This window comes from Corvus brachyrhynchos, unplaced genomic scaffold (genome assembly GCF_000691975.1).
Source record: "Corvus brachyrhynchos isolate BGI_N302 unplaced genomic scaffold, ASM69197v1 scaffold68, whole genome shotgun sequence".
NCBI classification, from domain to species: domain Eukaryota; kingdom Metazoa; phylum Chordata; class Aves; order Passeriformes; family Corvidae; genus Corvus; species Corvus brachyrhynchos.
Genome location: NW_008240039.1, coordinates 1927128 through 1940830, shown reverse-complemented (window position 1 = coordinate 1940830; position 13703 = coordinate 1927128). Strand labels below are relative to the sequence as shown.

The following is a 13703-nucleotide window of genomic DNA, read 5'->3' as shown; positions in this document are numbered from 1 at the left end:
TCCTGCTGCCAAAAGATGAAGGGAGGACAGATGTTTTAGGAATTAAGTGAATATTTTACAATGTTTTTCTTTCCAATAATAGCAAAAAAGGGTGAAGATTGCCTAATATTGCCCTGCCAGCCATTAACAATGCAAATAAGTGTGGAGGGAAAAAAAAAAGGGTGCTCATTCCTTAAAATATGTGGGAATGCAGGCATTAGTGGGGGAGTTATTTATTTGTAATTTTTCAAAAGAAACTGTCCATTTGCTCTCTTCTCTCTTCTTTCTTCTCTCTTCTCTCTTCTCCCTCCTAACCAGTCCCCCCTCAACATGACACTGCTTTGTGCCCAGTGAGTTGCTTCGTGGTTATTGTGGTTTTTCTTCACACAGCAACAAGACAAAAACATAAATAAAGGAGACTGTGCCTGTGGATCCACACATTTGATGGAGTTTGACTTGAGATTGTCAAAACCAAATTTATCCCTGTTCTGCAGTGTAGGAATTTGAGGCCAGAAGTCTGTTTCTGCTACAAATCTGTGATCCCTGACACAGAGACTGCACAGCACAGGGGGGGATTTTAGTCCCCATGAGACCTTTAAAGGCTCTGGGGAGACTCCAAAATGGGGAAATGCTTGCAATTACTTCTGTGCCTCCCAGTTTGGGTTGGTTGTCTGGAAAGTTGCTGTTCTACCCTTTGTTTTGATTGGTTTCCTCTATTCTCACAGTCATATATTCTTTAAACACAGAACACCTGCTGATACAAACATTTTAATGAAAAAATTATATTTCCCCTGGACAATTTGAGAAAACCACTGTCCCTTCTGATGTGATGTGATTTCAAACTCCTGATTTTCTTCCTGTTGTTGTGTTTCTTTGTTTTCCAGGGTGGTAAAGGAGGAGATCTCGGATGACAATGCAAAGCTCCCTTGCTTCAATGGAAGAGTGGTGTCCTGGGTATGTTGGATTTTGTGTGTGTAAATCTGTGTTGTTTGATACTGGATCCTGATTTTTAGAAGTATCTTGAATCTCAAATTGCATTAAAACAAAGGTATAAATTTTAATTATAACAATCCTGTTCTTAAGTAATACATTTTAAAAATCAAAGGGACGTCCACAAAGTGTGCAGAGCTGAAAAGGTGGTTTTAACGTGAAAACAGCTTTAGTACTGTCACTAAAGAGCCAAAACAACTTATTCAAAAACAGCTAAATGTGATCTTCTGGTGGATTTTGGTGATGGTATTTAAATTTCATTGTATTGGTATTGTGGTAATGCCTGGAAGGTTTAAATGAGGTTTAAATCTCGGGGGCTAAGCATTGTGTATGCATTCAGTAAAAAGACATGAAAATTTATAGCTTTGGAAAAATAAATTTAATACAAAAATAAAGGAATTTGGGCTGTAATTGGTTCAGTTATAGAGGGAGGCAGTGATCCAGATGTGACTGTGCTGCTCTGCACATCCCATCTCCCTCAGTCTTGTCTGGGTTTAATGTGCTAATTTCTCCAATATGCCAGGATTTGTTTGTCACCTCACTGGACTAATTAATTACCAGCTCCTAATTACTCCCATTTATTGGGCAGTGTGTGCTGAGCTGAGGCTGAGCTGGTGCTGGCACACTTCTCCTTCTTCAGCCTCGTTCTCTTAGTGGAGATGCAGTAAAAGTCTCCTGCTGCCGAGTTCTGTGTGAAATACAGGAATTCCCACCTTCAGATGATGTTTGGGGCACAGATAAACACATGGATGGATTTGGTGTGTCATGCACACATTTCTCTGCCTGGGGACTGGAGGTTTGTGCCTGTCAAGGGTGATGGAAGTGGTTGAGCACCTTTGGGCAGAGAAGAGAGCAGTGGTATTTCAGATTTTAACACCAAAGCAGCTTTTGAGGCATAGTCTGTGATTTCAATATCCACTTTCAAGCTGAGCTTACAATCTTGGGAACACAGCAGAGGACAAGAATGGTGTTTTCCAAAATCTCAAGTTTGTCTTGAGTATAAAATGTATTTTTGTGAAAAGCTTGGCTTCAACAAATGGTGCCAAGTGGGGTTGCAAACACGGTGAGTGCCATGGGGGTGAGAGCTGTGCTGAACAGAGACTTGGAGCAGCTTTTCAGCATGGAATAAATGTTTGGATCCATGTTTGGATCCTGCTTTTGCTGGGATGAAGGTACACAAGGAAGCAGTAGTAAAGTAGGTTTATAGGAGTTTTTTCCAACTGCCCAGTTGGAACAACTGGGGCTACTTGGAGTTCTCAGGTGGAATGAGCAGCTTTGTCTCTATCTCTTTCTCCAGTCCCGTGCTGATTTTAGGAGTTGAAGATCTTTGCTCACATTTTTTACAACTTCAAATATTTTATCCCTTAAAATATTTTAGTAACCCAGACATTGAAGTTCTACAGGACAAGGACATTTGCTACCTGCTGGGGAGCTTGAAGTTTCTCAGCCTGGCTTCTTGTAGACAGGATTACATCAAAATCACATAAAAAAATCAAATACCAGATTGATTGCATGCCGTTTCCTGCATGTGTGCACTCCAGTGTTGTGTAAAGAAAAGTGCAACGTGTGTCTTTTCAACCTCACTTTGACTGGGAGATGGTTCTTAAGCAATGATTCCTCGTGGATCATCAGGCACAGCCCCTGCTGGGCTCTGAGCAGCTGGAAATGCTGCTCTGGGAGGGCTGGGGCTGGCAGGTGAACTGAGCTCAGCTGGATCACACAATATGAGCAACTTCTTCCTGCTCTATTGATTGCTTTTAATTTTAGGGCACTCAGGCTCTGGCAGCTGTGTAGTCCCAACAGGTTTTTAGTGTTAGGCAAGCAAAACACGTGGCTTTGTAAAGCTGAGCTTAAGCTCAGTCCTCCCACACACCCAAATGTGTATTAAGCACTTACTAGGTTTTGTATTAAATTGAGGCCTTAAAAATTGGGATGTGTAGTCTGTACTCTGCAAAGTTAGCTGTTTGTTCCTGGGAACTGTGTTCAGAAGGAAAAGCTGCTTTTTCCCTTCTTTTTAGGACCTCCATACCTGTTTTTTTACCTTTGTGCTCCAACCTTTTGCCTCAGTAGCAGTAGCTGACTAATAACCAACGTGACTTCCAGAGCTTTTCCAAGAATTCAGCCATGCACTTCCACTCAGCAGGCACCAAAATGCCTTGGTTTGGGAATGGAGGAGTGTTTCAAAGCAGAGTTAGTTCGATTTAAAGCTGCTGTTCTGATCTAATTCTGATCTAAAGCTGAGCAGTGCTCAGGGAAAGGAATGAGCACCACTTGCCTCCAGGAAAAAGGGAAGATTCCCTGGATGAGTAAATCGGTTGTCAAAGGAATAAAAACATTGGCTTTAGGGAATCAAACTGATGTTTGAACAAACAAATAAACAGAGAAGTGTTTGAGAGCTGAGGGTCCATCTGAAGCCAGCACAAAGTCCTTTCTTAATGAGGTTGTGTCCATTCTTGTGTGGGAACTGGAGGTGGGATGGGGATAACTCCTCCAGGAGGAACATCCATCCTGATGGCCCCTGCTGTGGGATCAGCCCCTGGATGCTCTGAGGGATTTGGCTGAAGGGCTCAGTGCTGCTGAATTTGCTGCTCTCAGGATGCCCCTGAGCTCTGGATGGTGGTGGTGCTGTTTTTGCCTTCAATCCAAGGATTACTGGGGGGCCGGAGCGTGGGGCTCTGGCAGGGTGGGAATGGATGGGACAAAAAGGGATTTCATGTGTGATTAACAAGCGGAAGAGAGCGTCCCAAAAGCTGCAGATAAAATAGGGGAGAAAATGGAGGTGGGATTTGTGCTGCCATGGCCTGAGAGCAGCATCTGGTTTAGCAGCAGAGGGGTGGGAATTGATGGCAGCTCCTGTCAGGAGAGCAAATTCATCCTGAGAAGCCCTTTCCTCCTCAGTGTGCAACACCTGCCCTGGTTGTTCCTCAGTGTCATCCCCTCCCTGCTTCTGCCCCTTTCTCCCATGCTGCTGAGCTGGTAAATATTAATTAAATATTCAATTAATTCAATATCCAGGTTGTCCTCTGCATCCCTGACCTGGGTCTCTTCTTCCCAGTGCATGTAGGAGGATGGGGCTGTTTGTTTTTATCTGTGTGGTCCAGTTAAATTTGTCTTTTACTTGGAGAATTCAGTGTATTGATGATTTATTCTGACTTCCAGACACCATTCAGGCTCTTCTGTGCAGCAAAATATGGCTCAAGTTGTTCCAGCAAGGTGTTCTTGGAGTTTAAGGAAAAATCCACCCCCACTATTCCACATGAATAAGGATGTGGATTATTTCATTCCCCTTTACATCCCAATTCCTCAATCTCTTCCTTCTTCCTTCTCCCAACCAACTCCCAAAGGGCATTTTTATCTCATGTTAAGAGCTGAATTCTTTGCCAGCTCCTTAAATAACATGAAACATGAAAATATATGGCTTTTCCAGCTGGAAAGCAGGAGAATAGGAAGAAATAAGATCAGAACAACACTACACACACACACACACCAGTTAAATGTTATATTTTAATTCTGGGGCTGTTCCTATTTTCATTTCAGAGGAACATCACAATCTCTGAGATGCATTTCAGGAATTAATTCAATTTATTGTGATTCCTGCATCAGTATAAGTTGCTGGCTGCTTTCCAGATGCAGAAGAAGGCAGAATCATTGCTCCAAGGATTTGCTGCTTGTTTGAAATCTTCTCAGTCATTCCTATTTTTTTGCATTAAACTTCTGCTTGGAGGCTGCAACCAAGATCAGTATCTGCTCTCCTTTTTCTCCCTGTACATGGTGGGAGACAGTTGCTGATCCAGAAACCTTCATTTTGTATTTTCTTTGTCACAACCAGCTGGTTTTTCCCCATTAGGGGTGGAAACTGAGACACACACGTTTTTCATGGATTTCTTTTTAAAATTTCCCATCAAGATCATGTGGGAAGTCTGGTGGTTAAGGGACAAGAGCATCTGGCAAACAAGGAGATGCTGAGATGAGCCAGAGCCTTCTCAACAGCACCAGTGACAAGAGACAATAGGAATGAATGGAAACAAAGGAAATTCTCTTCAGACATTAAAAAAACATTTCTTTTTTAACTCTGAGGGTGGTGAACCAGCCCAGCTCACCCAGAGATGTGCAGTCTTTGTGCTTGGGGATAAACCTGGTTGGAGAAGGAGCTGTGGTGATCAGACAAGGAGCAATGGGGTCAAACTGAAAGGGGAAATTTAGATCAGATTTGCAAAGAAATTCTTCTCTGTGAGGGTGGGGAGGCCCTGGAATGGATTTTCCAGAGAAGCTGTGGCTGCCCCTGGATCCCTGAAGGTGTCCAAGGCCAGGTTGGAGCACCCTGGGACAGTGGAAGGTGTCCCTGCCCATGGAACTGGATGAGCTTTAAGGTCCCTTCCAACCCAAACCGTTTTGGGATTCTTTATTTCCAATCCCTCAGCAGTTGCTGCTCCTGCTTTGAGCAGGACTGGAGCAGCTCCAGAGGTCTCTTGCAAAAGTCAATTATTCTGTGAGTGCATTCACTGCTTCTCCTGCAGCTTTTCTGGTATTTATATCACCCTCTCTAATGATGGGGCTCAGGCAGTTCCTCATCTACCTTCAACAGATAATAGACAAATCCAGCTTTCCAAGTCAGAACACAATCCCTCCTTCATTCCTCATGCCTTTTCTTCAGGAGGAGAATGGGTTCAGTTTGCCTTTCTTCCTTAGGTCAGATACCATTTATCTGATATATGGTATGTATGATAAATGCTATAACAGCATGTAGATGAGAAATAGTGAAATATTTTTTCTTCTTCATGTCAGCACAGGAGCTTAACCCACAAAAATCAGCTCAGTTGGAGTCAGTGTCCAGGCCTTTAATAGAGAATGGTGCTGTTGCAAAGATCTAAAAGCAAAATTTAGATGTGTGGTTTAAATTAATTATTTGAGGGTATTAGTGGAGCCTTTTTTGTGTGCTGTACCGAATTTTTTGTGCTGCTCAGGATGAATTATCAACCCATCCAGTTCTGCAGAGACAACACAGATTGTAGGAAGTAGGGTTGGATCTATTCCTTCAAAACTTGGGCTCTTGCCTCCCTTCCCACCCATCAGCCTGCTCCCAAATTTCTGTGCATATCCTGGTTTGGCTTGGGTTTGGAGCTCACACAATGCACTTTTTGCAGATGATGTTGACAAGGGCTTCTGTTCCCTGGGCTCAGCAATCAGCTGAAACATCTGTGTCTGACCTGCATTATGAATTGCAAATTATTTTTTCCACACTAACACCCATAAAATTGCAGGGCTTATCTGCCTCTATTTGCTGCTAATTACTGCAGGAGTTTTATGTAAATCTCACTGTAAGTTAATTGTTCAGTTTCGAATTCTTTAATATCCCATTCACTGGAACTTAACAGATAATTGCACACAAATCTTCCAGGGATAGCAAAGTTGGGTCTTTACCTTTTGGGGAAAAAAAAAAAAAAGTGTTTTGGGCAGGGTTATTTCCTTATCTGTTTGGGTTTTTTTTTTAACTGGGCCTGAGCTTTCTTTGTCTCCAGTGCTATAAAACGTGTGTCAGCTGGTGGGAGACAGCTTGGGATTCTTGCACAAACCCATCTGGGAGGGTTGTGGTGCTCCCTGGGAATGACTGCGGTGTCTCTCCGTGTGTTTCACAGCCACACCACACATTTCACATCGCAAAATGAAACGCACACGCCACAGCTGAGCCTCCTCTTGTCCCCACATCTCCCCTCCTGACTGATACAGTGGCTACTTTGAAGTTTACACCATGCCTGACGTTTGGAAATTGGAGATTTTCATCTTTTTTAATAACATTTGAATCCTTCTATTTGTCAGAGGTGGGAACTTTGATCTTGGTGTCATCTGCAGGACTGATTTCCATAGGGGAAAATGTTCAAGGGAGGATCTGCAAGTCTTTAGTTGTTGCTTACGTTGGCTGCCCTGAGAACTCCCATGTACAGCTGGATTAGTATTGAATTAAAATCCCTGCTGCTAATTAGCTATTTAAACTTCCTCCCCAGCCCTCCTGTGTCCTGCTTGTTTTTCTCCTCTGCATCTCAGATCTTGTTCTTTTGATTTCAGGGTGGGTTTGTTTTTCTTCTTGCGTGTTTTTGTTTCTTTTTGCTGTTGTTGTTGTTGTGTTGTTTTTTTTCTTCTAAGCACTAAATAATTTGGGACAGAGAGCTGCTCCTTCCTAGAGTCCTTTTCAGTGGCTGACCTTTAGTTTTTCAGCAATATAGAGTATCATAATTAGTATGTCAGAATTCTTAATTTATTACAGTAAATGCATTTTTACACACCAGAAGTACCTGATGTGTGTCCTGTTCTGCTAACACACAACATAGAATATAATTTTTCTCGGGGAATAACTTATTAGGAGTTTTTTGGGACTGCTTACCCAAAGGAAATTATTAATGCAGTTTTGCTTTTTGCCTTTATTTTTCTTTTGTTGGTCCTTAACTGGGCAATTTGAAAAAATTGTGTGGAAGAAAATATTTTTTTTGTAATGCCTTAAAACGTTTTTCTCTTCTCTGTGCCTGGTGGAAGCTGCGAGTGTGGCAGGAATTGGCTTGTGGCTGCTGCCAGCTCGGAGCCAGCACTTGGGCTGGCTGTTATCTCTGTTTTTTAGGAAGGATTTGCAACATCTGGGAACAATTCCTTGCCTGGCTGCCGGGAATGTGCAGTTTCCTATTGGCTGGCAGTGATGTCATTGCCTTCTGTGAGGTTTTCCCTGGTTTTTCTTCCCCATTATCTGGGTGCCAGCAGATAATACTTGTCCTGTTTGTACATCAGCTTTTTAGAGCCTGTATTTGCAATTACAATTAACGTCGTGGGGCAGAACCATTTGACAAGGGCAGCACAGGAGCTTCAGGGCTGGGAAATGAAAGAAGTGCCCAGAGCTGAGGCGGGGAATAAAAATCCCCAGGAGCAGAATCTTGTTGAGTTTCTGTATAAAAGGAGCTGATTTCAGGGCCAGTCTCTTCACACATTATATAAACCCTCATTCATCCCAAGCCTAATCTCAGTGTAGACAATTTCTCATTGCTAAAATAAACATCCCTTTCCTGATAAGGTTTTTCCAGCAGTGTGGAGTCCTGGTGCCTTTGAGAGAATTCCTGGTGGAACACAGCCCTTTTCTGCAATTGCTCCTTTGGGAGCAGCCTTCGTGTGGATAATGGGCCACATCTCTGAAGCTTTGACTTGGGATTTGAGATGCCTGTGACTTTATAGGAAATAATTACTTCTAACTCATAGATGAATGTGGCTGTTCTGAAGTCGCTGTCAAAAATATAAATGGCTCTTTTGGGTATTTCTTTAGTCACTGGGATCAGTCCCTCACCTCTCCCTGAGCTCAGAGAAACACCAAGAGCTGCTGCTGTTCCTCGGTGAGAGTTTAAATATTGTACTTTTGGTGCTGATAAATTAATAAATATTTAGCCAGATGAGACTCTGAGAGCAGAGTGCACCAATATTTGCTCTTTCCCCTCCCCAGGCTGCTTTTTGTGTGGTGTCCTCAGCCCTGGACTCTGCACAGGCCATTCCTTGAGCTGCCTCAATGCCTGTGGGAGTTTGTTCAGATTTCTGCTGAGCTCTGGAAGAGTCAGGCCTTACCATAATTAATTAAAAACCATCAGCAAATGTGGTGGAGAAGAAGAAAAGGGGAAATTTTGCTACAGAGAGGTGAAACGACTGATCCAAAGACTGGAGATCGGGTTGGAAGTCTGGTGGTGACACAAGCAGTGAACTGAACGCTGATTTCTGCAAATGACTTCCAATACAACTGGTTTTTTTCAGCCAGATTTTTTGCTGGGATTGCTGGAATCCTTCTCCTGAACAAGAAGAAGGCAACAGGAGGAGGAAACAGAAGCTTTCAGGCAGTGGTTTGTTAGCACACTGTGGAACTTGCACAACTCACTGGTGCTTGTCCTGTCACAGCTTGGAAGTGGCTCTGTGGGAATCACTGGGGATATCAAAAACACCTGAGATTCTTTTGCACCATGCCAGGCTTGATATTCTCTCTCCAGTCCTGGGAAGGATGAGATGGGAGTGTGGTGGCAGGACCTCAGTTGTAAAAACAAACAGCGTTCAGTGTGATGGAACGAACTGAATCAACAGCTGCAATTAGTTCCACACTTCTTTATGAACTTCTTGATGAACTCCCTCCACGTGCAGCACACAGGAGACATCCAGGATTCCCATGGAAATGCTGTCCTTCGGGGTGGAACTGCTCTGCACAGCACACAGCACCAGCAAGAGACCAAAGAAAATGCTCCTGCCACTCAGAACTGCAGGGGAGGCTTGATGGGGGAAATAAAATTATCAGGGCTGGCTCGTGGCCAGGGAACTGGTTGTGACTCTGCCCTTCTCCTGCAAAAACACTCTATTGTGGCAGTCCTTTTCCATTGAAAATGATGGAATATTGGAGTGTTTTATTCCTATTAGCTTGTCAGAGAAAAGGACAGAATTATCTTAATGATGATTTACAGACTGTTGGGAGATTCTGCTGCAGATTTTCTTTTCTAGCACGACAAATGTTGTTCCAGTGCTCTTTTGGGGTGTTTTTTGTTCATTTGGTCTGCAGCCACCCATTTATATTAAGTGCTGTTGAACACAGGGAGCTGAAAGTGAAGAAGGAAAGCTTTGATGAGTGAGAGTGCTCCTCTTGTAACCAGACACAGATCTGGACAGTCTGTGTCTTGTTTAAACAACTTAATTGCTTCAAGTTCTGCTTAACGCTCTTGCAGGAGCTCCCAGATTGTGGTTATCATAAAAGCAAGATCACGTTAGACAGCTTATTTAAATTCTTACACTCCTGGGTTTATTTATTTATTATTGTTATTCCTCAGGGGCAAAATTTCACCCCAGAGGATGTGTCTGAATTAAGTGTGCTTTGTGTGGAAATGCCTGCAGCCAGCACAGCTTGGAACTTATTTTGGGAAGGTAAACATGGGACTATCTGCACTGGCCACTGCTTTGTCACGGCTCTTGTGCTTGTGATTTACTCCTGGAAGTGTGGGAGATGTTTATCTAGGATTAACAAGCTGCTTGGGAACGGGGGAGATACTGCTGGGATCTTGAGTTCAAATTTATCTCGAGCTCACTGTGTCTGGTGGTGAGCTGATTCAAGTTTGAAGTGGTTTATTTTCCTCAGTGCAGCTGAAAGATCAGTGTGGGTAATTTCTGCAGCCCTCTCCCCTTTCTCATGGTGATGGCTGAGGCTGTTTGTGGCTCTAATCCCACTGCAGATCAGTAAGAAATGGGTACCCAGTGCTTTATCCTTGAGGGAATCACTCTCCAGGGACAACATTCACCAGGAGATGCTTTGCTGCAGTGGATTTTGCACTGCCAAAGTGACCCAGAGCCTCCTGCAGAATCAGTTCTGCCTTGCCAAGACTTCTTCCTCCAGGAGCAGGGAAATGCTAGAGAGCAAATATCCCGAAATACGGGAAGGATTTGTCTTGTTGGCTCCTCCTGGAGTCAGGTGTTGCCCTGAGCAGAAAGGCTTAAAGGAGGGCTGTGTTTTCCTGCTCCCAAATACCTCGGGCCAAGGGGCTTGTTTTGCGTTCACAGCCCAGAGTGTGAGGGCTAAGGGGATGTGCAGATCTTGCCTACACCCACTTTCGGGGTTTTTTTGCTTTATTTGTTCTTCTTTTCATCCCTTGGTTTGATTTTTGTCAGTGAAAGCCCAGAGATTCCTCAGGGAATCTTCCAGGCTCAGAGACATCCTTGCATCTCTATAACACCAACACACTTTCTAAACATCTCCCTTTAACTTCCCTACCTGGAAGAAAGCAGCTTTAATTATCAAGTTATTAGGAAAGCTGGTGTTATTTTTCCCTTCAGTGTTTCCTCTGTTGCTCCTGCTTTGGTGATAAGAGTTTGAATAATGCAGCTGACTCCATGTGGTGCTGGGGAGCTGTTTTGTCTCCAGGCAGTTCCTTTTTGACAGCCTGTGTGTGTTTTCTGCCTCATATTTATGGTTGATGCTCCTAGGAGTAATTCCCTGCATCCTGAATGCCAGTTCCCTCCTCTCCATCCCCTTCTTTAACAGCCAGCACCTCTCTGATCATTATATTATAGTTAGTCCTTAATAAATTAACCAGTTAGAGCTGGAATCTCTCCTGCTCTGCTTCTTCCACAGCTAAAAATAAAGGGAAGCTGAGACCTCGTTGCCTGTTAGTGAAAGGTATTAATCTATATCATTAATTGAGGATTTATTTAATTAAAGACCTTATAATCAAGTGTTTAAAGAGACTCAGCCAAGTGATGAGGTGGCTCAGGGGGTTGGTGATAAAGTCACCCTGCTCACCTCCAGGTCAAGTCTAATTTCTGTGGATCATGGCCAGAAAATGCTGTGTGTGGTCAGTGGACTGTTTAAATATATTTTTTGCATTAGGATATGCAAAATTCTCCCAGCTTCATGGGAGAAGAATCTCTGTACAGTCGTTTCAAATATTAACTGAGTCCTTCACAGAATCCTCTTTTCATTTTACCCAAACCCTCTCAGGTTGGGCATCTGCCTTCCTGTTTGTAAACCAGAGGAGTGTAACTCCTCCACTGTCAGGCTTGTTAATAAAAAATAACCACTTAATCTAACAGGTGAAGTCAAATTAGAACTGGAATTTCTAATTGGGAATCACCTTGTTCTGTTTGCAGAGATAAATTAAAAGGAGTCTTGGATCAATGCATGTTCGCTTTTCTGTAGTGGTGCTTCACCCAGAGCATGGTTCTCCTCCCCTGGGATTTAGGTTGCATTTAGGTATCTTTGATTGCTTTCATCTCACTGGTGCAGAATTGGCAGTGCCCTGCCTTTCTAGGTTAGAACATGGAAGCAAAAATGCTGATTCCATTATAAAATATTTACTGATAGAGGAGGGACCTGCTCTGGTTGGTTCCTGGGTTTACATTTCAGTCAGGAGCTTTTTTCCAACACTGAGAAGATTGAAAAAATATTAATGTCAAAACCCAAAGTGTACAAAAAGACTCTTTACACAAAGCATCTCTGTCTTTTTTTAAAAATTTATTATTTCTTTGCTGAATACAGAAAAGTAGGTGCTAGCCTGGTGGGAATCAGATCTTAGTTCAATCTAAGATCTTCTGTCAATCATTAAAATGAGCTGCAAACTAGGAGGCTGGGGAGAGGAGGAGACTCCTTCTTCTTTCTCTGCTGATTAAAGATGTCCCACTGGCTGTGCTGGAGGGAGATGGGCTGGCCTGGATTTACTGGAAATGAGATTTGAGTACAGAAATCCTCCTGTGTGCCATGGCCATGCCTATGATCCATTATCCAGAAGCATCCCTGGTAGTTACTGGCAATATTGATAACATTAAAATTGACATCCTGCCTTGTCCAGGACCGGAATTGGTGATAATTCCCAAGGATAGCATGCTGTATGCAGGTCCTTGGTGTTTGGAATGAGGAGATGGATCCTTGCAGCATCTTTAATTCCCAATTTCCATGGGGATTCTGAGTGTTGGGTGCTCTGCAGCCTTTGCTTCCACAGGCTGCCAGGCCCCTCCAGCTTCCCTGAATGCAAATGGCAGTGTCAGAGAGTTCTGAAGGTGATAATCACACCAGAGGAGCTTTAGAGAAGTTTTCAAGTCCTCATGAACTGCAGAAGAGTCGTCTCTCCATATCCTGGTTTCCGTGGCATGGTTGGAAAATGCCTTTTTCTGTCTGCAGCTCTGCCTTAAGGGAACATTTGGAGACAAAATGGGCACAAGAGACACGGGGAGGATGACCAGCAGGAGTCTGCTCCTCCTCTGAAGCAGCTTTCTGTTGAGCTTGGGTGACCTTGGCTTAATTCAGGCTCTCAACAGAGATGGTGGCAACTCAGAGATTTGGTGGTGGGGACCAGGCTAGACTGTGAATTTTCAGGGGGTTGAAGATCTTGTAGGAGGAGTTCCATTGGGTTTGGGCTGTATTTCTGTCGTGTTCCAGCTTTTGCTTTTCATTTTTGTGCTGGCAAAGCCAGGCTGGGAGCACAGCCTTAAAATGTGGGTGTATTTTGCAAGGGATGCTGACAACTCGTGTGCTTGGGCAACTCAGGGAATGCTGCAGTGCCAGGTCCCCAAAATCCCCTCCCTGCCTGGGGTGCCTGTTTTTGCAAGAGGAGAAGAATTCTTGGTGCTTGCAGGAATTCTGTGCACATCCAGGCTGCTGATGTTTTCACGTGGAGACCGACTGTAACCTGATTTTAGGCGAGTTTGGCAGGGATCCCTGCGCGTCCCGTCCTCCAGTTCCCCTCACATCCTGGGATATTGGCTGAACACGCTGGGCCAGAGTGGAGAAACTGGTGGGAGTAATTTTGGTGTAATTCTGTTTTTTTTTTCTGTTGGCAGCTGGTCCTGGCTGAAAGCTCCCACTCTGACACAGGTTCCCAGTGCACCGAGAGCCACACGGACCTGCCACCACCCCTGGAGAGGACGGGAGGCATCGGAGATTCCCGGCCCCCATCATTCCAGTAAGACCCAATTCTCCCATTTATTTATCAAATTTGAATTCCTGTCTATCTCTCACCCTCATTTCTCTTGCTGCTGCAAGCCAGCTGTTTGTTGTTATTGGTATAAAAATAAAATATCGAGGAATTAAAAGGGGAATGGGAATGAAAACCCCCTGTCATTGTTAGAGTGAAATATTTATCCAAAATATCTCATTTTCAAGCCTGCTGTGGATGAGTTAAGTGGGGAGGGAGCCCAAAATGCTTTTTTGTAGTGTGTGGCTGACAAGTGATTAGTGTGTTATGTGTAAT

General features: G+C 43.7%; 1 protein-coding gene across 1 annotated transcript in view; it reads left to right on the top strand.

Moving 5' to 3' along the window:
- Positions 1-309: 309 nt before the first annotated feature.
- DVL1 (dishevelled segment polarity protein 1) overlaps positions 310-13703 on the top strand; it is a 42069-nt gene continuing 28675 nt past the window's right edge. Inside the window, exons 1-3 of the mRNA XM_017743976.1 lie at positions 310-329; positions 864-933; positions 13294-13415. Coding sequence (XP_017599465.1) covers positions 310-329; positions 864-933; positions 13294-13415 — 212 coding nt within the window. The remainder of the gene's footprint in view (positions 330-863; positions 934-13293; positions 13416-13703) is intronic.